This window comes from Stegostoma tigrinum, chromosome 23 (assembly GCF_030684315.1).
Source record: "Stegostoma tigrinum isolate sSteTig4 chromosome 23, sSteTig4.hap1, whole genome shotgun sequence".
In the NCBI taxonomy this organism is placed as follows: Eukaryota; Metazoa; Chordata; class Chondrichthyes; order Orectolobiformes; family Stegostomatidae; genus Stegostoma; species Stegostoma tigrinum.
In genome coordinates this window covers 4,338,615-4,363,715 of record NC_081376.1, presented here as the reverse complement: position 1 = coordinate 4,363,715, position 25,101 = coordinate 4,338,615, and the positions used below count along the sequence as shown (strand labels likewise).

Below are 25,101 nucleotides of genomic sequence, written 5' to 3'. Positions count from 1 at the left end.
CATCAGTTCTCTGACCCTTTGATCATTTGCTTATAAATCCTGTGTCTGATGCCATCTCTGTTATTGAGACCTGAAGAAGGAGCAATACTTAAAAAGCTTGTGTCTTCAAATAAACCTGGTGTGATTTTTGACCTTGTCCACCCCAGTCTAACACCGGCACCTCCACATCATCACACTGAAGCTAAGTTTGCATTATGATAAACATTATTAACACAGTGTACCGTGCCACAGTGTTTCCTACTTTAGAATGTATATAAATTATAATGTTAAACATCTGGAATTGTGATATGGGTTTACAAATTTAGAAAAACAAAAAAATGGAGGGGTCCAATGAACGCTAAATACAAGTGTGCATACATTGCAAGGATACAGATTTTAATAAACTAGATTTCAAAATTAAAACAGTCAAGACAAAGCAGCTTGCATCTAAGCACATTAGCTTTCGAGTTATATGGTCTCTGAACACACCACAAAGAGACGCTGAGCAAAGGTCTAGCATTTTGCTAAAGCAAGAGGTCAAGAAAATCTGAAATCAATCAGCATCCTCTTAATGCATTTTTCAGCACTTTTCTACAGACCTCAAGGGAGGTCAGTCTGAGGGAATGTCAGCCACTTGCTTGATTTCAAACAATGTGTAGCCATGGTTATTTGAAAAGATTAAATTATTTTTAAACATATTTTTAAAAAAATGTTGTTTGGGCACGGGTGATCCCAGCAAGGCCATATTATTTCCTAGCTCTCTCAGACTGCAATATAGTAATGAGTCGGCAATCTGTTTAAAAATGGTTCATTGAGGGATAGATGTTGACCAGGGAACTGGGAATATTTCCCATGCGCTACTACAAAATATTGCCATCACTCTTTTGCTCCCACCAGAAAGGACGCAAGGGCCCAAATTTTCAAGTTTTGTCTTCCAAAAGTGCAGTCATCTTTCAGCACTGGACTTCTGGAGGTCAACATAGGTTTGGTGAGAAAGTGATCTTCCCTGCATCATAACACATGATGAAATCCATTTTTCAGTATCCATTTGCATTGCTTGCACTGGGGTGCAGAGAGGAAGTTAGCAACAAAATTATGACAATCAGGGAACAGTCAAATTTGCCTAGGAAAAACAGTGGGGCTTCTTGTGAGGTTATCAGAGACTCAATAATACAAGGGTTACTGAGGAGTGAGTTATAAGAGAGAATAAGGAGTAAGGCAATAGCCTCCATACAGAAAAAGTGCTGCTGTCACTCTTCTGCTCAAAGTCAGTGGCTGTGCATAACGACGACGACTTGGGAACCATTTGATAGCTCCCTGTATTAGGACTCATAGAAGCCCTGAAGCCAGAAGGTGCAGTTTAGTTTTATTGTTAGAGCTTAGGGAAACCCCTGGGAGGGGGGTGGGGTCTTGGGCACAGCCTGTGGGCCAGAAATAGTTAAATCCAGGTGAGAAAGGGGAGTTATAAATAAAAGCCATAAGCAGAGACTGAAATAGAAATTATTGGAAAAACTCAGTAGGTCTGGCAGCATCCGGAGAGAAAGCAGAGAGTTAACATTCTGAGTCCAGTGACCCTTCTACAGAAAGCTACAGATTTGCTTCGTGCAGCTAAGATTGAAACTCTGAGAAATTGGCAGTAATACTGGCTAGATGAAGCTACCTGTCTGCAGCCAAGCTGGAATTGTGCCTCTAAACAGGTGTTGGAGTGTAGTGTCAAGAACTTTGGGAGAACTGTCCCAGGAGACTGAACAATTAGAATTTGAGCTGCTGTTGAGGTGATCAGGGATGGGGCAGCTTTTGAAGGCATTTCAAGGCCAGATCTTCAACAGAGAAGAGTTCATAGAACCTAGTAATGTTTTAATGCGCTTTACTGTCACTGGGGTAAAGTTGAGATATCTTGGCTGTATTTTGATCTCAGTTCTTCGGCTATCTGCATTTACCTGTGATTAATTCTGAATGTTAAAAGTTGTGCGTGTGTACATCCATAGCGTAATGTTCACTTTTGTTTGTTTAACATTGTGAAACCTTGCAGTTTCATTCTCTAAGTAATTAGGATCTCACACTTTATCTAGTTGAAGAAAATAGGTTACTGGTTCCAAGACAGATTATAACATAACTTGATGCCAAGAACACAAAAGTAGGGATACGCACTAATAATTGTACAATGTCAAATACTATTTGTGTTGTCTCAGATACTCAAGCAGTCTATGTCCATATGCAGAGAGATCTGTATATATCTAGAATTTCACTGTTAAGTGGCAAGCACCACACAATGTCAGACAACGACCATCCCCAAAAGAGACTCTAACTGTCATGCTTTGACATTCGAGGTACTACTATTGCTAAATCCTCTACTATCAACATTATGAGGACTACCATCAACAAGAAACTGAACTGGCCATATAAATATAGTAGCTACCAGAATAGTTTGGAGGCTACGGGTCCTGTAGCGATGAACTCACTTCCTAACTTCCCACACCCTGTCAACAAACGACAAGGCACAAGTCAGGAGTGTCATGGAATACCTCCCAATTGTCTGGAAAGTTCAACTCCAAAAATGCTCAAGAAGCTGGCCTGGTATTGCATATATCCCACTTTCAGCATTCATTCTCTCCACCATTGATGCGCAGCATGCACCATTTACAAGGTGCACTGCAGAAACTCACCAGGACTCCTTTGAGAGGAGTTTCCAAATCTGTGATCTCTACACTCTGGAAGGACAAGGGCAGCAGATCTGGGAATATCTCCCACCTGCAAGTCTCTCCTCCCCAGGCCATGCACCATTTTTACCTGGAAATATCCAACACTGTTGTCATGGATTAAATTCTGGAATTTCTTTTCCAACAGTACTGTCAGTCCCAACAACTGTAGCATCACCTTCTCAAGAATAATTGGGATGGGTAATAAATGCTGACCAAGCCAGTGATGTCCATAACAGACCAACAAATGAATAAATAAGTGATGTTCCTGGAGTGAAACATGAAAATTCAAATTCTGAGTCAGAGGCAAAACTATTATTAACTGAGCACAGGTGACACCTTCAAGAGGTTCTGGGTCACAGAGACTTAAGCTTGCTGATTCTTATACTCAAACAACACAGTCGTAAATCTGAACCGAATGAGGAAAGCTACCACGTTGGAACAAAACAAAATAATCAATAGTTTTCTCAGTTCAAAATGTCTTTTTATTAAAAGCAAAAGTTTGCTGGACAGTAAACTTTTGCTGGCCCTTGATTAAATGTTGTCATCTTACCTGGCCCCATATACATAAAAGCAGTAGATGTGAAACGTCAGCAGAGCAATGATGTCTGAAACAATGGACAAGGCGACAGTCAAACCAAGGCATGCTGCTAATCCAACATACCACAGGATCATCTCAATAAATGGAGACATCAGATGGATATAACCTATGGAATAAATACACATTGAACTGATGTTGTCGTACTACAACAAGAAACTTGAATCAAGTTCTGAGTGAACACTATTTAAAATGCAAGCAATGTTGGTTGGCAATTGCAAATTAATACTCATCATTAAAACTTTCTCTCTAACCTCTTACTGTACCTACAGATATTAATTTGATCGCTTGCTTTTCTGCAACTAAAATTACCATTCGTCATATTCTTCTCAGAAGGAGTTACATTGGATAAATGCTCACCATAGAAGTAAATTGCGTTTTCTGCTCTGGCATAAAGTGTTCTATTCAGAATCGAAAATGGGGGATAGCTTTCAACTCGACTAAAACTTTTCAAGAAAGTATTTGCTTCCCTTCGAATTCACCGAAAGCAAACTGAACAACTTCTCCAATCTTCTTCCCATGAGATGGAACATCAACTTTTTGTTCTATAACTATTCAATCATTGAATCAGTCATTTTAACATAAAATACAAGAAATAAAGAATGCCATATGTAAATTTCATAAACAAGTACAGTGCTGTTACAGTTGGTAATGTTATCTATGTTACCAACATAGCTGTTAAAACGACGAAGACCGTTAAATTTCCTTTCTTAAGGTTAGCTGTGTCTTCAAATGTTGTATTTTGATGGAACCATCAGACTTATTGTGGTAAAGAGGGGAATCATGTCTGATTAGTTTCAGCTTTAACCTAAATTGCCAATGCAAATACTAAAAATGATGTGTGGGAAGAAAAACATAAATATAAAAATGCTAGTAACTAAAACAAGAACTACTCTGTGCAAAAGGTTTTGGCAAATCAAAATACTTCTTCAGAAATTTAAAGACAATCGAAAGGATTTCAAATTACAATCGGAGAAATGACAATAAAAATTCTTGCTGAATGTGTTCTCTCTGGAAATGCTACCTGACCCGTAATGCTTCCAGTATTTCTGTGTTGGTTTCAGATTTACTGAGCCTTTGATGTTTGCTTAAGAAAGTTCATGTTCACTAAAAACCATGAAAATCTAAACCAGTTTTATCTTCAGACTCAAGAATGAACAAATCAACACACCCTAAACTACAGACTTTTAAAGTGAGAGACAACGAGGTGTAGAGAAGGATGAACACAGCAGGCCAGGCAGCATTATAGGAGCAGGAAAGCTGATGTTTCAGGCCTAGACCCTTCTTCAGAAAAGGACTTTTGAAGTGTGGTCATTTATGTCGGCAAAGCAATAACATTGCTTCATTGGAGGCTTCACTAGCATGGTGATGGAACCTAGCATGATGATGGAACATCTGAATGAGAACAAGCCAGCTGGGTGAGCAAGTCAACAACTGTACAAAGATCTTGCTGGGAATGGAAGGTTGAAGCTATGAAAATAGGCTGGCTAGCCTGGGACTTTTTCCATTGGAGTGTTGGAGGTTGATGGGTGATCTTATGGAGTTTTAAAATCATCAGATAAGGTGAATGGCAGGTGTCTTTTCCCTAGGGTGGGAGATTTCAAAACTACGGGGCATATGTTTAAGGTCAGAGGAGAAAGGTTTAAAAAGTACGTGAGAGAAGACATTTTTTGTTTTTACACAGTGAGTCGTTTGTGTGTGGAATGAACGTCCAGAGGAAGTGGTGGATGCAGGTACGGTTACAACATTTAAGAGACATTTGGATAAGTACGTGAATAAGAAAGGTCTGGAGGGATATGGGTTAAGCACAAGGCAGGTGGTACTAGTTTAGTTGGGATTATGGTTGGTATGGGTTATTTGGACCAAAGGCTTTGTTTCCATGTTGTATGACACTATGACTCTACAGCAGCAGGGAATTACTTACTTATCCAAAGGTGTATGTGATACAGGAAGAAGCGTCCCAGCACTTCGTCGAGTGCTTTGTTCATCTTTAAACCAGCAGGAGCTCCCATCAGCCACTCTAGCAGTTCCTGCAACTCCTTTGCAACATGCTATTATCAGAGAAATATTTATTAATGTCTTATCTTCACAGATTCTGACATGAAAACGCTCAACAGACATAGATTTGAAATTACACGTAATGCAACTCCAGCCTGGTGAAATCATACTTAAAATGAAATCACAGACAATCTGGATAGGATTCAGCATATATAGTCAATATTTTTACAAAAGTTTCTGACATGTTATTCTAACAGTAAATTTTAACTGTCTGAGGAGTAGTCCGTTATCACTGAGTTTGATGCACTATCTACTTGACTGATACCATTTGAGATCAACGACTGTAGCTGCACATGCAATGAAATTTAGTTTCAAACCATTACTTCAATTTAAATTTAAAATGCAGTCTAACCCACTAATAGATGTTAAATGACACTTAACATTCTTCACAAAATCTATATCTTATGATTTTGTCCAATTTAACAACCGTAGTCCATGTCTACGATCTATTTAAAAGTGTCCTTCATTGCTGTATACCATTTGTATTTGTATTGAATCAGCCTATGCTGTTAAAATGTCTTACTCTGGTCATGTAGTGTGAACTAGACAATTCTGTAAACTAATCTCTTGTAAGTAAACTTATTGGGGCCTGCCACCAAACACAGGCCTCTTCCACCTCCCAAGTCCCCAGCCCTACCCAGGACCTTCTCCACAACGTGCCTGGCGCCATTTACCAAGTGGTCACCGTTGCATCACCCACAGATCACGTCACATCCGCCGACACTGGCCACATCACTTCCGGTACCACAGCCATGCCACCGCTACTGTCATCCACACCGCGGATACCGCCACTGAGGCCAAGTGCTGCCTACAACAAGGATGCCGCTGTCACCCCCCACATCAAGGACAACGTCAGTTTCACCAACACCGCTCTGCCCACTGCCAACACCGCTCTGCCCACTGCCCCTACAGCCACTAGCTCTACAGCCATCGCCAGCCCCAAGCCCTGCCAGGTCTTCACTAACCCCCCAGACCTCCCCCTCACTGAGGGAGAACGGTCAGTCCTCAGTAAAGGACTCCTCTTAATCGCCTTGCACCCAAACATCAATGAATACTGCTCACGCCTGGACTTTGAACAGTTTTTCTGCTGCCTCCACCTCATTTCTTTAACTGTGAGTCAAACTCTCTCCTCTACAGACCTCTTCTCCCGCCTCCAACACACCCCATATTCCTGGACACCACCCCAAGGCCTCCTAACCTCCCTTGACCTCTTCAACAACAACTGCCATCGTGACACTGATTGCCTCAACCTCTCCACCCCTCTCACTCACTCCAACCTCTCCCCCACAGAATGTGCAGCCCTCCGCTCCAACCCTAACCTCACTATCAAACCCACAGATAAGGGAGGCACAGTTGTGGTATGGCACACTGACCTTTACATCGCCGAGGCCAGGTGCCAACTCTCTGACACCTACTCCTACCATCCCCTTGATCATGACCCCATCCCTGACCACCAAAACATCTTCTCCCAGACCATCCATCATCTTATCACCTCAGGTGACCTCCCACCCTTGGTCTTCAACCTCATCGTTTCCCAACCCTGCAACGCCCAGTCCTATCTCCTTCCCAAAATCCATAAGCCCGACTGGCCAGGCCGACCCATTGTTTCTGCCTGCTCCCGCCCCACTGAACTTATCTCAACTCCATTTTCTCCCCCTTGGTCCAGGAATCCCCACCTACGTCCAGGACACCACCCATGCCCTTCACATTCTCCAAGACTTCCAATTCCCTGGCCCCCAACACCTCATCTTCACTATGGTTGTCCATTCCCTGTACTTGCATTCTCCATGCAGATGGCCGAAAAGCCCTCCGCTTCTTTCTCTCCCACAAGCCCAACCAATCACCCTCCACCAACATCCTTATCCGCCTAACCAAACTTGTCCTAACCCTTAACAACTTCTCCTTCAACTCCTCCCACTTCCTACAGAGTAAAGGAGTGGCCAATGGGATAAGTGGAGTGTCTTTGGAGGATATGTGGAACAGTCCCTCTTCCGCAGCTACACTGGCACTATCCCTCACCTCTTCCTCTGCTACAATCGATAATTGTATCGGCACCAACTCCTGCTCCCATGAGGAACTCGAACAGTTCATCAACTTTGCTAACACCTTCCACCCCAAGCACAAATTCACCTGGACCATCTCGGATACCTCTCTCTCCTTCCTGAACATCTCTGACTCAATTTCTAGTGACCACCTGAAACTGATATCTATTTTAAACCCACAGGCTCCCACAGCTAACTAGTCTACACCTTATCTCACCCACCTTCTGCAAGAATGCGACCCCCTATTCCCAATTCCTCAGCTTCCGCCACATTTGCTCCCAAGGCAAGGTGTTCCACTCCCTAACGTCCCAGATGACCTCGTATTTCAAGGACCACAACATCCCCCCTTCCGCTGTCGAAAACGCCCTCCCCATAACAAAAACAAAGACAGAATCCCCCTTGTCCTCATGTATCATCTCCAGATTCATTCTCCGCCACCTGCAATCTGACCCACTACGAAGGATATATTTCCCTCCCTGCCCCATCTGCCTTCCAGAGGGACCGCTCTCTCTGTGACTCCCTTGTCTGCTCCACACTCCCCACTAGCCCCACTTTACCGGCACTTTTCCCTGCAACCGCAGGAAGGGCTACACCTGCCCCTACACCTCCCTCCACCCTCCCACCCCCATCCTAGGCCCCCCCAAAAAAAAATCCCCATCAGAGGTTCACCGGCACATCCGGTAATGAGGTCTATTGTATCCACTGTTCCCGACGTGGCCTCTTCTACATCGGTGAGACCAAACAGAGGCTCGGAAACCGCTTTGTAGATCAGCTACACTCGGTTTGCGAGAAATCACACCTTCCTGTCGCGAACCACCTCAATTACCCCTCCGAATCCCTGGACAACATGTCATTCCTGGGCCTCCTCCAGTGTCACAATGACGCCACCTAGAAACTGGAGGTACAGCACCTCATAGTCCGCTTTGGGAACCTACAACCCAATGGTCTCAATGTGGACTTTAATAGCTTCAAAATCTCCCCATCCCCAGCCCCATCCCATGACCAACCGTCCCTCTCATTCCTGCCTCCTCTCCCACCTATCTGCTCCTCCCACCTCATTGACCAATCCCCACCAATAACTACCCACATTCATCTATCACCATCCCACCTACATTCCCCAGCCGGCAGCCCGCCCCCACCATTTATTTCAGGAGTTCCCTTCCCCTCCCCCATCTCTGAAGAAGGGTCCCGACTCAAAACTTTCCTGCTTCTCTGATGCTGCCTGGCCTGCCGTGTTCCTCCAGCTCCACACTGTTATCTGACTCCAGCATCGGCAGTTCTTACTATCTCTTGTAAGTTTATTCTTTGATAGTTCAGAAGTCACTTTGCACGTAACCTGATCTCAATTAAGCCAGTAAAAATGATTGTGTGAATGTGGACACTTCCTGCGCAGCTGCTGAAGATCACTCAGCAAAGGTTTATAAATTAAAACCTAGAAAAGGACATAAAAGTGACAAAATTTCTCCCAATAGATAACATTTTTCAAAAGATTAAGATATATAAAATTTCTTACATCAGCAACTGGAACAAGGGCATCTGCCAACTGGCCAATTCGATTTTTCTCATAAAGCCAGGAGATCAACAACAATCCAAGAGCCACATCAATTAAGAATGAAACAAACAGGTTGGCTTTTCTGGAAGAAAATAAAATGTTTTCTGGAATATCTCAAAGACTGCCTTATCAAAAAGTAAGTTGGAGAACTTTGGTGAGTACTTGACTAGTAATAATTCGACTAGACCTCCTCGAAAACCCAACATGGCAAATTTAATAATTACCTAACCAAAAGGTTAGTTTTTAACTTTTAAATTTCTCAGGTTGTTGGCTTTTGTGGCTAACAGCAACAGGTTGCTGTCATTTGACACAGGAGGTCAATAGTTAGAGCATCAGCTGTGAAATGACAAGTTACAAACAAATGCCTTAACAGCCTGATTAACTTCTACACAAACACATCTATAGGACTCTCAGACATCTAACAAACCATTAGCAGTCTAATTACAAATAATGTAAGTTGGAATTTTTTTTAAAATCGAAGTATTGAAAAGCTAATGTGGTTTCTTTCCTCTGGAGACTGTAAATTGCGCCTATACATTTCCAAGTGCAAACTGTCATCCACAGTTGTAGAAATGAATGTGCCTCAAATGATTGAATGACTGTTCGATTTTAGTTGGCTTGCTGTCCAGTGGGCCATCCTAACTGGATATATAGTTGCCATTTTAGATCAATAAGTACAAGTGGACAGATGCCATTTTTTAAGGTTGAGGTTAGATACTAGATTTATTCATGAAGATAAAAATGCCAAGCTTACTGTACCTCATAAACTCTGAGTGACTCTGTGCTTTTGCAGTCATTGAGATAGTTTGCAAGTGATCCAAGCGATGTGCAAGCTGCACACAGGTTGAGAGTTTACTCCATAAAAAACACAGAGGCCAGATGTTTAACACTCTACAGCAAAAGGACAAAAAGAACATACTTTAATCTCTGATGCACAGTATAAACACAATCTGGTACATTCCGCATAAAGATATTTAGCTGTCCTTGAAATGTCAAACATTGGAAAAATATTTTATGATAACTACAGCTGTGAACTTTGCAGGTTTCTTTTAAAAAAATTGATCTGAACTGTGTAGCAATTATGCACAATAATTTATTTGCCTGTAAAATTTGTTACACGTGACACTACAGGCAGTGCAACGAGTACATTTCTATCTCATCAAGATTAAACAGATAAATGGCCCAGATTTTGCTTGAACGGGGTATGCACACAAAGGCACTGGAAATGCAAACTGTATCAATGCTGCAAGGGAAACAGGGCATCCTGGACCATGATGAACAATGGAGTGTACCATTCTTAGAAATTAAGGGTCGAACAGAACAGCTCCAGGGTTGATTGCAATTTATTATATTTAAATTAATTAATTGGGTGAGTTGATGTTGAGTTTTACAAAATAAAAAAAACTTGAGGGTGCCTGTTGAACGATGCAGTGCCCTTCTTGAGTTTGAAAACCTAGGGCTAAGTCCCATCTCCTCCAGAAGCTTGTAAAAACACTTTTGAACAAGTTGATTTAACTTTCTTATTGGGGAAAAAAACAAACTGGAACCTTTAGGGGTCTTAGGGCACATTGGTAGTCCCAAATCGCAACTGCCACAGTAGTGTGTTACAATCACAACAGGTTGATTAATAAAAAGGAGCTGGGTTCTGCTGCCTCTGGGTGGCAGTTTGTTAATTGTTGCATCGGATAACCTGGTGGTCAGGCTTAGCAGGTCAGAGGACATCCTTGTGGGCCTGTTTAAAATTGCCATCAACAGGTCCAGGCAGTGGATCATGCAGGGCAGCACAATTTCCAACTGCCTGCCTCTCTCCCACAGTTACATCGGTACCTGGGTGTCCTTGAAGAGGAAGCATACATTGACCTGTGCTCTTGAGACTCTCAGAGATGGGTGGACACAATGGGTCTGGGGAGCATCATCTCCTTTATAGATTGATTTAAATCACTCCTCTGTTTCCTTCCCTTTTATTTGATGTTATTGTTTCACTGCCCCGGGGGGAGGGGGGGGGGGGTGTAGTTTGTAATTTTGTTAATTGAATGTTTTGTTCAATTGGTGGCAAATCTATTTTAAGAAAAGAACTGAGTTCTGGGGTTTTTGTGGCACAGTGATAGTATCCTTACCTCTGGATCAAAAGGTCTGGCTTCAACTCCCACCTGCTTCAGAGGTGTGCCATTTTGCATCTAAACAGGTTGATTGAAAATACTAAAAAGTATGAATTTAGTCGTGGGTTTATTTTATACATAAAAAAGTAGGTTTTTCCTCAGGTGGGCGTGGGCTTCTAAACTGTTGGAAACTGGTGTTTTGATCAAACCATAGATTCACAATAAAACCATTATATGTTTCTAAAAGTAATTTGTTACCCAATTTAACAAACGGATATGTTAATTAATTAATTAACTTAATTAGTGAGTTTGAAGGACTAAAAAACAAAAGGGTTGAAGGTCTGAGATGGAACGTGAATTCGAGTGAATGAATTCAATCCCCAAGCTGGAAAAGAAAGAAAGATTGGATTAAACAAAGTGAGGGTCAGAAAGGAAACGTTTTTCATAAAAACAAATATGAAATTGTACAAGTTTATAACCTAAAGAAATAAAGGCACTGTATTCCCAACTGTTCACAGTCTGAGCAAAATTGATTAGCAGTCACAAGTAGTGAAAATGATCCCATTTGTTAGTATAGAATTTGAGAATTGCTGAAATAAAGAAATTTTATTGAAGCTTTTCATCTTGCACTCATGAGGGCAGTTTGCAGGAATACTAATTTAACAGGAAAACTAAAGTTAATATTGTGCATATTTATATCTCAGTATAAATGTTAGTTTTCCCTTTTAAATTGATATCCTTTTGTATTGCTCTGATGAATGCAAGATGAAAAACTTCAATAATATTTTTCTGCAGCTATATTCAATGGTCACATTGTTAAAAGGATACTCAATTACCAGACCTAGCTTTCTATGGCAAGTTTAGTTGGCAATTCACATTCAAATACAGCAAATTTATGAACATCTGGATGGGATAAGAGTGAGGTGCTGCTTCTGTAAAGTTGGGCAGTGTAAATCAGCTAATAAGAGGTCATTTGCAACTTACATATAAACAGTCATAGATATTTGGAATTCTGAAAATGACAAGTGATGCAAACTAATTGTTCAATTTACGAGTGAGACTGATAAAACTCTCAGTTAAATTTAGTCAGGGATATGGAACAAATGCTAATGTTTGGAGCTGGGTTGCAGATTGGCCAAGATCTCACTGAATGATGGAACAGGCTCATGGGGTTGAAGGTCCTCCTGCTGTTCCTATCCACACCAGTCTCTAACCTACACAAGCACCATACTGATTTCTATTTGCTCTCCTGCTGACAGCTTCAATTACAGGAGTCAGAAGAATACAACACTGCATGGTCATGCAGTACAACTACCTCAATGGCTTCAACAGTGCATGATCTTCAATTGCAGCATGTTGAGACAGAGGGGGCCTGATGCAATTAGAAAGTGGGACCACAGTTTCATTATACATTGAACTTTCAGTAAAGCTTATTTGCCAGATTATATGACCTATAATGCATCAAAATTTCATCACAGCTCCAAGCTCAAATCTCATCTGCTCAGTTGTTATACTGGCTTATGGCCCTCAATTTTTGAAAAGAGGTTTCTTTTAGCAGTCATTTTTCTAGGCGCCATAAATATTTATCTATTTTGTTTAACTTATTCAGCTTTTACTCAAGATATGGTGAAGTATGTTTAAGGTTGAGATTGATAGATTTCAACACATTAAAAACATAAGAAGACAGAGTTAGTGCAGGAAATAGATAATCAACCATGGACGGTACAGTTGTTATTGCCGCCTTAGAGCACCAGGGACCTGGGTTTGATTCTAGCCTTGGGTGGCTGTCTGTACATTCTTCCTGTGTTTGTGTGGGTTTTTCCTGGGTGCTCTGATTTCCTCCCAGTGTTCAGTCTCGGTGAATTAGCCATGCTCAATTGACCAGTGTTGTGTAGGCTGGGTGAGTTAGCTACAGTAAATGCAGGGTTGTGGGGGAATGGATGCTCTTCAGGCTGTTGGTGCAGTCTCAATGGAATGAATGGCCTTCATCTGTACTGTAGGGATTCTATATTCTCACTAAACAATTAAGCAAGCTGAATAAGCCTACTGCTGTTCTGATTTCTTATATAATGCTAAGAAGTTCCAAGTTTAGATTTTGCATTTCTTCAGAAAGTATGATTTAAATATTCACATTTTTGTGAAGACTTAGTGTGATCCATTTTGTCAGAAGAGACCAATGTGAAATTTTATAAAATGTACTTCTACCAAGCGCAATGTTCTCACTAAGCAGTTTGGCTGCCTAGGAGATATTGTACAGGTCCCTCACAAATAACAGAGGTGTTCGACTACACAATAATATTTAAGACATTGCACACTGAAAAATTAATCTCAGACAAGAGAAGCAGCAGCAGATTCCCCAAAGTTGAACATGAAATCACTGGGTCTCACCAGCAGTGACTTCAAAAGGCCACTAAAAATTGGAAGGTAGGCCATTTGACTCCTTCAGCTTGCCCTGCTATTTAATAAAATCAAAGCTGATCTAATTGTGGCCCTATTTCATGCCTGTCCTTCATGACCACAGACTCCCTTATTGATCAAAAATCTGTTGAACTCAGCTTTAAATACATTTAACGGCCAAGCCTCCACTCGTCTGAGGAAGTAAATTCCAACCACTAACAAGACCCATGAGTGAAGAAATTCCTCCTAGTCTCTGATTTAAGTGGGGAGCTTTATTCTAAAACTGAGCCTCCAGGTTCAGGATTTCTCCACAAGGAGAAACAGCTTTTCAGCATCCACCCTACTAAGCCTCCTCAAGATCATGCTTCCACAAGATCACCTCGTATTCTTGAAAACTCCTATGAACACAGGCCCAAACTGTCTAATTAACTTCCACTATGACCTTCTGTTGCACTTACAGCTCTTTTTAAAGTCAGTATAGTGTGAATCTACGGAGAACCCCAAGTCCTGTGTTTTTAACTTTTCACTTGTTTCAGAAACACCGTTGTAATCTTGTCAACAACAGCCATTGATTAGGGACAGGTTAAACGGAACACAAAACCTCCTACATTCTGCTATTTTAGGTCAATGGTGAGAGGGCTGGAGAGTAGGACTAACTGGGTAGCTCTCACAGGAGCTGGTACAGACATGATGGGTCAAATGACCTCCCTCTGTACTGTAAGGTTTATGATTCTAACACTGAACTTTGTATTTCACCCCCTCTCCAACTTCTTATGCAGCATTTTCTAAAAAAGCTTAAAAGAAAATTGCCTTTATAAAGGGGAATCTTATTTGCATTCAAGGTTATTTTAGATTAAAAAAGATTGACAGATGTTCTACAAGGATTCATGTTGTGTGAAATCTTTATGGCCATCATGGTGCAACAGTGGTGAGGGCAGCAAATTATACATTGGCCTTCATAGCAACAGGATTAGAGTACAGGAGAGGATATCTTGTCACAATAATACATAACCTGGCAAAATCACACATGTAGCAGAGGGCAGTTTTGGTCTTCTTTACTGAGGAAGGATGTTTGGCTAGGGAGGGAGTGGAACAAAGGTTTACCAGATCGATTCCTGGGACAGCAGGACTGACACATGAAGAGAGATTGGATATATGAGAACTATATTCATTAGAGTTTAGTAGAATGAAGGAGATTACTAGAGAATTCCAACAGGAAACGACATGGTAAAAGCAGAAAGGATGTTCCCTATAACTGGGGTCACAATCCAAGGTAGGCTATTTAGGACGAAGATAAAGAGAAATTTCACCACTCCAGGTAGTGGTGAACCTCTGACATTTTCTGCCATGGACAGCTGTGGAGGCCAAATCAATGAATGTTTCCAGGAGTTAGATATAGTTCTTAGGACTAAAGTGATCAAAGAGTTTGTGGACAAAGCGGGAGCAAGGTACTGAGTAGAAAAATCAATCATAACCATACTGAATGGCAGAGCAGGCTCGAAAGGCTGAATAACCTATTCCTATTTTCTGCCTGTATACAACATCCACTAATTACTTCAGTTTCACATACTGAAGTTGGAATTTACATTTATCGCGTATTCCTAAACTCAAGTTGAATGGGATATGGAAAGTGGATTGTGCTTGCGTATCCTTCACCTCCAGGAGTTTCATGAAGTCAAACCTTGTTAGCAGCTGTCCTGCAAGATATTCACTTAAAAATAAATTTCTAAGCGAAACAGCTTAACTAAACAACAGTTAGCTCCTAAAAGGTCTACTTGACAAAATCTCTTAAAAATTGATCTACACATTTTGGTATCTTCTCCAATATCAATTACCTGCTTTTGCAGATGCTGGATATAAAAGACAGCAGGAAGGAAAGTACCACACACGCAGGAACTGATGCTTGTTTCAAAAGTTCCACAACAACACTAGCTTCTCTTCCTTCTGACTGCCAATGAGTAAACTTAATCACTGTTTCGTCATACTTATCAATGACAAAAAACAACTCGCATTTAGCAACAGTATCAAATATTGTGGCAAAGTCTGAGGTAAGAACTTCTGACATCACTCCAGCATGATTATCATCTTCTGGAATTTCGGTGTCCAGAGGATGCAATTTTGACAGCATCACCTTGCGTTGATCATAGTGGATTAAGATGACATTTTTCTTGTTGTTCTTGTTGCCTTTTTGAAGCACTTCATAGTCAAAAACTGATTTTCTCTCTTTCCCCTGTGTCAACTGGAACCACAGATCATGGGGAAAGATTGAACTCAGGTCTTCCAGAAACTGGCCAAGGTCTTCTTTTGCCCGAGACTTATGGCTGTTCCAAGTTCCGAGCACAGAAACATCTACGTTTGTTACAGCTCTGATCTGCTGAAGGCACTGTTTCACCTGGCCAGGGATGAAAGGATAGTGAATAATTGCCAGGACAACTGCAGCATTCTGCTCTGGAATCCAACGGCCTATTAGGAGGCCACTTTCTGCTTCAAGGCAGCAACTTGGAAAGAATAGCTTGATAACCATGTTATATCTTCACAGATTCCTGGTTCTGCATCTGTAATAACAAAAAAGATAGTCTGAGACAGTCGCTAAAGCTGCTGTATCTGAAACACTGACTTTTCATGAAAGATTCAAGAATATGACAATCATTTTTAGTTCAATAGATAGCAATTTTGTTTTACATAACAGTTAATACAAACGAAATTGCCCATTTCGCCATCAGTTTCATTTGTCAATATAGCATCAATCCAGAGACTGATCAGAGTTGTAGTGGTAATGTAACAGAACTTGTAAGTTACAGGCTAACAATTATATTCTGGTGACAGGTTTAAATCTTAATATACCTCCTGGCAGAACTTAAATTTAATAATTAATTTTAATAAATCTAGCATTGTAAGACACTTTTATGGTCACCATTATGAAGACTATTATCCATTGTTGTAAAAATCCATCTGGTTCACTAATAGCTATTAGGGAAGGAAATTTTCTAACCTAACCTAGTCTGACCTCAACAACGTGTTTGACTCTTGTTCTTGATGTTCCTAAATGCCCTGGAGCCAAATGGCTTGCTAGGCCATTTCAGAGGCAATTATGAGTCAACCACATTTCTGTGGGCCCAGACTAAAGGTCAGATTTGTGTACATAAATGAAAAATAGAGTTGTCTGAAAAGCCTGTGCCCTCAACACTATGTTAAACAATGTGCCGATTTTGCTCCAAAGGTTAATCTAGAGGTGGGGTGAACACAATTCTTTTCTGAACGATTAAACATCTCACTCATGTGCTCTCTCTCCCACAATGCCAAACACAAGAAGTTTATTGACTTTGTTATTTCAAAGGCTATTATCCATTAAGCTGCTTAGTTCCACCAACTTCCCTGCTCCATTAATTATTTTTGACCACTGACTAAACTTCAACTCAGTCTTGGCTAGAATCATTCTCTAACATTCACAGTTGTCCAATCCTTGGCTTTTCCATCCATTCCGACTATGTTGTCACAACTGAACCAACCTACTCAATTAAGAGGTGCTCGTAGGAATCACTGCAATCCAGCTATACATTTCCATTTCCAGAACGACCATTTCAAATGACTACAATTAACAATACAAGTTTCAGTGGAGAAAGAGGCCAATTCTCCCACTAGAAGATAATGAAATGTGAGGCTGGATGAACACAGCAGGCCCAGCAGCATCTCAGGAGCACAAAAGCTGACGTTTCGGGCCTAGACCCTTCATCAGAGGGTCTAGGCCCGAAACATCAGCTTTTGGGCTCCTGAGCCTGCTGTGTTCATCCAGCCTCACATTTCATTATCTTGGATTCTCCAGCATCTGCAGTTCCCATTATCACTGATACAATTCTCCCACTATATCTTCACCTATTCTTTGCTGGAGAAATCCAAAACAAACTACATTGCACAGTTCTCTCCCTTAGTGCTACATTGTCCTCAGCTTCAAAACATGTCTTTTTCCTGAATAAATGTGAGGTGAATCTTAGCTAATCCTTGAGAAACAGCATTAAATAAAGATGCTTCATTTAACCTCTCCTAACACTTACTAAATAATTTAAAATAATGAGAGACCTCACTTTAGAATTCACCATTTTCAAAATCTCCCCACCCCAGCTTCATCACAAGTGCAACCCTTACTCTTGTCCCTGCTTCCTTGATCTGACACAATCTGTCCCCCTTCTTTGCCCACCTATCTACCTCACCTTTCCCACAGACCCCAATCTTCACTATCCGCGGACTGCATCCATCTATCACCATCTCACCTAAGTTCTCTCAGTCCTATCCACCCCTTCTATTTATATCTGAGCTCCCATCCCCCTCCCAGTCCTGGTGAAGGGTGTAAACCTGAAATGTTGACTTTCCTGCCCACACTGCTGTTTTTCCAGCTCCACAGTGTATTGATTTTAAATTAATGATTCCTCACCCGTGATTTGCCAAGCACAGAAAAAAAGCCATTTCTATACTTGGTAAGGCAACAGCTCTGCCCGAGACTACAAGAAATTACAAAGAGCTGTGAACAAAGTCCAGTCCATCATGGAAACCAGCCTGCCTTCCACTGACTCCATGTACATGTCCTCCCACCCCACCCCCCCCACACCGTGTCAGGAAAACAGTGAACATAATCAAAGATCCCTCCTACCCCCTTCCATCAGGCAGAAGATACAAAAGTTTGAAAATGCACACCAATAGATTTAAGAACAGCTGTTATCGAACTTATGGACAGACCTCTCATGTATTAAAGTTGATTTTTCTCTGCATCTTCTGTTGGAAAGTTCAGCTACCTCACCTCTAGTTAAAATATGCAATAAAATGCACAGAAGCACTTACAAAGAAAACATAACTGCTCATCACAGTGGCAAACGTTATACCTTCAGCATCAAAACAACATTTAAGATTGAAATGGAAATTCCAACAAAACTCAAGAAGCTCAACACCATCCAAAATAAATCAGCTTGCTAGATTAGCATTCCATTATTCACCTCCTTCAACACAGATGCAGGGGGACAGTTTTGTACCATTTGCAAGATGCAATGCAGTTGTTCACGAAAACATTTCTAAAAGCACATTCCAAACCAGTGTATTCTATGGCCTAGAAAGATACATGCAGATACATGGGTACACGAGAACTTGCAAGTTCTCCTCCAAAACACACACCATCCTGATTTGGAACTATATTGTCATTCCTTCACTGATGCTACGTCAAAATCCTGGAACTTCCTCTCTAACAGAACTGTGGATGTTCTTGTACCCCAAGCGCTACCGTAGTTTAAGAAGGTAGCTCGCCAACACCTTCCCAAGAGCAATCAGGGATGAACAATAAACAGTGGTCTAGACAACAATACCCACAACCAAGTAAAAATGAAAATCCATGGAACCATTCTTGTATGTCTGTTCCAGAGACTTTCCTATTGTGTGGTACACAATACGAGAGTCAAAACACGAGCTGAGGCCAAACCAGTTGATAAAAATTCACCATGACTTCCCTTCCTATCAGAGATAATAGGGACTGCAGATACTGGAGAATCCGAGATAACAAGGTGTAGAGCTGGATGAACACAGCAGGCCAAGCAGCTTCCTATGCCTTTTTTCACATACGGCTCAGGAGCCCATATGCTTTGTTAACCATTATCTCAAACTTCAGTGACTTGTGTGCACATACCTCAAACGTTCCTATGCTCCGTCTTTAGAATTGCGTTTGTTGTTTTGTTATGCCTCTGCTCATTTTTGCTATACAGTTTCAAAAAGGGGATTAATTAGATGTTTAAACATTAATTATTTGCAGGGTGACAAGGGAATGAGATTAGCAAGTTGTTGATGCAGAGTGGCAACACAGGAATGGCAGGCTAAACATTCTGTCTGCAATAATCTATTCCACAAACATAGAGCTCCTCGCAAAAACTGCAGTTCACACTAGCAAGCGCTTAGAAGGACACTGGTGCTTTACTGCTGTAGGGACACATTCCCCTCTCTTTCTACCAGTTTCAAATCCAACCTCAAATACAACCAGACAGCTGGCACAGAATGTGTACGTGTGGAGTGGGTGCGTTGGTGAGTGGGGGCATGGGGGGGGGGGTGAGTTGGTTAACGCTGGGTTGGGTTGCTAAACAAGGAAGGGAGGAGAGAGTGGGGAAAGGCAGGGTGAGGGAGCGGTGAAACTGTGGCGGGGGGGGGGTGCAGGAGCAGGGAAATGGGGAGAGATGTGGGGAAGATGGTGGGGGGGGGGGGGAGAGAGAAGTGCCGGGGGGGGTAGAGAGAAGTGTCGGGGGGGGGGGGGGGAGAGAGAAGTGTCGGGGGGGTGGGGGGAGAGAGAAGTGTCGGGGGGGGGGAAGAGAGAAGTGTCGGGGGGGGAGAGAGAGAGAAGTGGGGTGGGTGTCAGGGGGGGAGAGAGAGAGGGAAGTGGGGTGGGTGTCGGTGGGGGAGAGAGAGAAGTGGGGTGGGTGTCAGGGAGAGAGGAGTGGGGTGGTGTGGGAGGCAGAGAGGTGGGTGTGGCGGGGGGGGAAGAGGTGGGGTGGGAAGTGGAGGGAGGGAGGTGGGGTGGGAAGTTGGAGTGGTGTGGGGGGGGGGAGTGAGGTGTGGGGGGGGGAGTGAGGTGTGGGGGGGGGAGTGAGGTGTGGGGGGGGGGGAGTGAGGTGTGGGGGGGGGGAGTGAGGTGTGGGGGGGGGGAGTGAGGTGTGGGGGGGGGGAGTGAGGTGTGGGGGGGGGGGAGTGAGGTGTGGGGGGGGGGGGGAGTGAGGTGTGGGGGGGGGGAGTGAGGTGTGGGGGGGGGGTGGGGGGGGAGTGAGGTGTGGGGGGAGGGGGGGGGGAGTGAGGTGTGGGGGGGGGGTGTCCGTGGCCCGGGCGGCTCTCTGACACTGAACTAACGGCGAGGCGCACACAGCCGCCTTCTCCTCCCGAACACCAGCTCCAGGCCCCGGCTTCGGTTCCCGGCACCGCGGGTGCACCAAGAAAACGCCCCCCGCCCGGAAGCTGGGCCAACCTGGAACTGGTGCCGGGTGGAGGCGGAATTCCCCGTCCCCGGGGGCCGGGTTGGAGCAGTTCCCCCTCAAGCTGAGCTTCAGGAGGGACACTCCATGTTCACAAAATCCTGAAGGAATGTTGGGTTTTTAAACAAGGCGGCTGGATCCTTACCTTCAGTGTGTGCCTGGTCAGGAGTAATAGTCTCTCATTCACTGAGAGTTACTCCTATTGAAGAGGGTGGGGGTGGCGAATGAGGGGTCATGCTTCAACACCAAGGAGTGTCCTCAGAGCTTCAGGAAGAATCCCTTCTCCCTGAGCGTTCCTGGCTCCTGAAATTTACTTCCTCAGCGAGTGGGGTCTTATTCGAGTCTGTGTAGGACACCATTTCTGAAAGTGGAGATCAGGACCAGTCTTGATCTTATTGAATGGCAGAGGGCAGGCCGGATGGTCCATATGGCCCACCCATGCCCCCATTTCTTGTGATCTTGAGAAAGAAGCACGACATAGTGTCATACAGCTCGGAAACAGACCCTTCAGTCCAACCTGTCCATGCCAACCATGATCCCGAACTAAACTTAGTCCCACTTGCCTGCCCTTTGCTGGTATCCCTACATGGGATGTTGCCAGGACCCAAGGGACCGAGTAATAGGAAGAGGTTGGACAAGCTAGTAATTTTCTCTTCAGAGCATAGGAGACTAAGGAGGAATCTTATAGGATTGTACAGGGTGAATGCATTCAGTCTTATTCCCAGGGTTGGGGAATCGAGGACTAGAGGGCATCAGTTTAAGGTAAAAGGGAAAAGAATACATGGGATCTTGACGGTAAGCTTTTTTATACAGAGAGTGGAATGCATATGGAATGAGCTGCCAGCAGAAGTGGTTGAGAAAGTTACAGTAACAACATTTAAAAGGCATTTGGATGAATACATGGATAGGAAAGGTTCATAAGGATATGGGCCAAGCGTAGGGAAACGGGGTTAGTGTGAATGTATGTTTTGGTCAGCATGGACCCATTAGCCGAAGGGCCTGTTTCCAAGCTGTAGAACTCTATGATTCCATGAATCTTTCCTATTTGTGCTGTTTTCCAGGCGTCTTTTAAATGTTGTAGTTGTATACGCATCCACCACTTCCTCAGGAAGTTCATTATGCATGCAAGCCACCTTCTGTGTAAATGTTGTATACCATACCAATTCAGACACAAAGCTCTGTGCAAATCTTGTGCCCACCTTAACTCAGCAAGGATGTGATGGCACATGTGATGTGCCATCATCCCATGTATTGCAGGATCATTATTTTCAACTTTTACCCATCCCCTACGTTGTCTTCCTGCACGCTATTTTTTCCCTTGAGTTCTCCAGGCAGTGATGGCTAGGGAATCTCATCTTGTCACAGTCTGAATGTTTTCATTGTCTGCCCAATGCACTGCTCAGCCATCAGGAGTTGAAGAACTGGAATACTGAAAGTGTTCTTTTCACTGCTCTGCTTGTCTCAAAGAATGTTGCTGTCAAAGCTATACAGTTAGGTGTGGTGGGCAGCTAGTAGAGGGACCATAGGAGATCTTAAGAGCAGACTAGATCATTCAGTTTTTTTAATGCCTGCTCCACAATTCAATAAGATTATGGCTGATCTGGTTGTAATCTCAGTTCCGCTTTCTTGTCTGCACCCCATAGCCTTTGACTCTCATGTCCATCAAAAATCTGTCTGCCTCAGCTTTGAATAAATTCAATGACCCAGCTTCCTTCAGTTTTGTGGAAGATAATTTCACAGACTAACACCATCGTTCAGAGAAGACCTTCCTCCTCATCTCTGCATTAAGCTATGCTTCCTAGTTCTAAACTCCTCTACAAGAGGAAACACCCTCCTCGTATCCACCCCATCATGATCTTGCAGGATGTTTCAATAAGATCACCTCATTTTCTACACTCCATGATTGCACCATCACACACCCAGCCTATCCAGCCTTCTTTGATAGGATAACCACCACCCTCTCCACGCCACCATTTCAGGAATGACTGGAGTGAATTTTCTCTGAAATGCTACTAACACAATATCTTCTCACAAATGAGATGAAAACTGCGCAAACCGTTTTGGATATTGTTTCCCTCAGGCCCTGACAGCTGCACTAAAACTTCCCTACTTCTATTCCCCTTGCAATAAACAACAACATTCCATTTGTCTCCCTAATTACTTGTTGTATCTGCATATTAAATTTTGTGATTCACGTACACACCCAAATCCCTCTGCACCTCAGACCTCTGCAATATCTCACCGTTTAAACAAAACTTAGCTTTTGTATTGTTCCTGCCAAAGTGAAAAAGACCTCATTTTCCCTTATTATATCCCATCTACCAAATTTTTGCCAACCACTCAATTTGCCTGTGCCTCTTCACGTACTCTCTACATCGTCTTGGCAACTTATTTGCCGACCTACCTTTGTGTTATCAACAAATTTAGTTACCATGCATTCTGCCCCTTTATTCAAGTATTAGTACAGATTGTGAATATATGAGGAGTTGGGGGCTGTCATGACAGCCGGAGAGCCAGATTCATTGTTGAAAGAAGGCAGGGGATTGGTGTTGTGTCCAAAAGGCTATTCAGCTGAAAATATATTGAAAAATTATGTCCTTTCTTGTTTCCTTACATCAACACTGAGTGTTTCAATACAGCTTGCTCCTCTATGCAAAGGCAGTAGATTGTTAAAACGAGTTTTAATCTTCATTTACCAATTGTCCCACCGTATGCCATCATTTACTTGCCCATTTGAAAAAATTCTTCAGAAGTGAGCATGAGAAGACTACAAATGTAGCACAGATCCTGCGTCATGGAACAACTGTTTAGTTCTAGAACTATCTAATTATAAACAGAGACAACTATATAAGAACTGGATAACAGAACTAGTCTCTGACAATCTGTTCCATCATTCAAAAAAAGTTTCCATGATAGCTCAAACAGAAAATATAACTATAGGTCAGTTATATTAACATATTTCCTTAGAAATGGATGTTGAGCAGCGCGGTGGCACAGTGATCAGCACTGCTGCCTCACAGCACCAGGGACCTGGGTTCAATTCCAGACTCAGGCAGCTGACTGTGTGGGTGTCCTCTGGGTGCTCCGGCTCCCTCCCACAGTCCAAGGATGTGCAGGCTAGTGGATTGCCCATAGTGTTCAGAGATGCATAGATTAGGTGGGTTATAGGTGAATTTGTTTGGGTGGGTGCTCTGAGTGTCAGTGTGGACTTATTGGGCCAAAGGGCCTGTTTCCACACTGTAGGGATTCTATGATTAAATTTTTTGCCCAATCTTCAGAGATTCCCTTTCACTTTGGAAAGTGCTCATACCACTGAAACACTGCTATATTTCACAAAGGTTTCAGAGCAAAATGAAAAACTCCAGTGTACAACGAGCTTTAGTGAATGAAGGAAGACTTACCGAACGCAGCAACGTCTTGCCAGAAGCGTTTCTGTATCTGTCACGTTAGTACTGTGAAGATTGTACACTTATTGGTGGCTGCAGATAGAATGGGTGTGAGGCTGCTCCTGAGCCAGCAAACAGTAGAAGGGTACAGTGTGTGGTGATAGAATTCTCAAAGTTTTATTGCTATATTTTGGAGCTTTCTAAAACTACACCTAGTAACTGAAATTATACTGTATCTTATACTTTCAGATGCTGCTTTCTATCCTGCTCTGGCTTTGATGAAAACCGCTTGCAGATTTTTTAACTTTTAAGTTGGTGCTGAATTGGATGTGGGTGTGAACAATCAAAAGGTCAAAATGATAATACTACCTTCATGTACCACCCACATATATCGACATTTATTGCTGTTTTAGTGAGAGTCTGTGCAAGTCAAAAAAGCTTAGCATTAATTCTGTGCAAATGTTTTGATGAAACTTTTGAGGAAATAATGAATAATTGTGAGTTGTAGAAGAGGAGCATTTCGCATATTCAGAATGCTGAATAACCCTTCTGGTTCAGGAATGGAAATTATTCAAGGCTGGAGGCTGGAAAAGAGTGTTTGCTCCCAAACATGTGCTAGCCAATGACCATCTCTAACGAGAGAGAATCTAATCGTCATACCTTGACATTCAATGCCATTATAATCACCAAATCACCACTAACAATATTGCATGGGTTATCATTGACCAGGAACTGAATTGCTCCAACTAAATAAATACTGTGGCTATAACAGTAAGACAAAGTCTAGGAATTCTACAGCAAGTAACTCACCTCCTGACACCCCAGAGCCTGTTCACCATCGATAAGGCACAAGTCAGGGGTGTGATGGAATACTCTGCACTTTGATGGATGGATGCATAAGACCATAAGTTCATAACATATAAGGAGCAAAGTAGGCCATTGAGCCCAGCATATTTGCTCTGCCATTCATGAGAACATAGCTAAGCTGATAATCCTCAACTCCATTTCCTGCCTTTTCCCCATGATCGGTGATTCCCTCACTGATTAAAGATCTGCCTCGATCAGCCTTGAATACATTGGGTAGCACTGTGGATCAGTGGTTGACACTACCGTCTCACAGTGCCAGGGACCCAGGTTTGATTCTACCCTCGGCCGACCGTCTGTGTGGAGTTTGCATATTCTCCCTGTGTCTGTGTGGGTTTCCTCTGGGTGATGTGGTTTCCTCACACAGCCCAAAGATATGTAAGTTAGGTGTATTGGCCATGCTAAATTGCCCCATAGTGTCCAGGGAAGCGCAGGCTG

At 42.8% G+C, this 25,101-nt stretch overlaps 1 protein-coding gene across 4 annotated transcripts in view; it reads right to left on the bottom strand.

The window, feature by feature from the left end:
- Positions 1-23,916, bottom strand: part of pigq (phosphatidylinositol glycan anchor biosynthesis, class Q) — a 50,484-nt gene extending 26,568 nt beyond the window's left edge. Inside the window, exons 1-6 of one of the 4 annotated variants that reach the window (XM_048552574.2) lie at positions 23,815-23,916; positions 15,260-15,979; positions 9,688-9,819; positions 8,890-9,010; positions 5,201-5,327; positions 3,232-3,385 (exon numbers count right to left, since the gene is read on the bottom strand). In XM_048552574.2, coding sequence (XP_048408531.1) covers positions 3,232-3,385; positions 5,201-5,327; positions 8,890-9,010; positions 9,688-9,819; positions 15,260-15,948 — 1,223 coding nt within the window. In that variant the 5' untranslated portion in view covers positions 15,949-15,979; positions 23,815-23,916. Of the gene's footprint in view, positions 1-3,231; positions 3,386-5,200; positions 5,328-8,889; positions 9,011-9,687; positions 9,820-15,259; positions 15,980-18,155; positions 19,031-19,089; positions 19,630-20,558; positions 20,996-23,814 lie in introns of those variants that run through there. The other 3 variants (XM_048552573.2, XM_048552572.2, XM_048552575.2) reach the window with 3 other exon arrangements.
- Between the last annotated feature and the right edge of the window lie 1,185 nt (positions 23,917-25,101).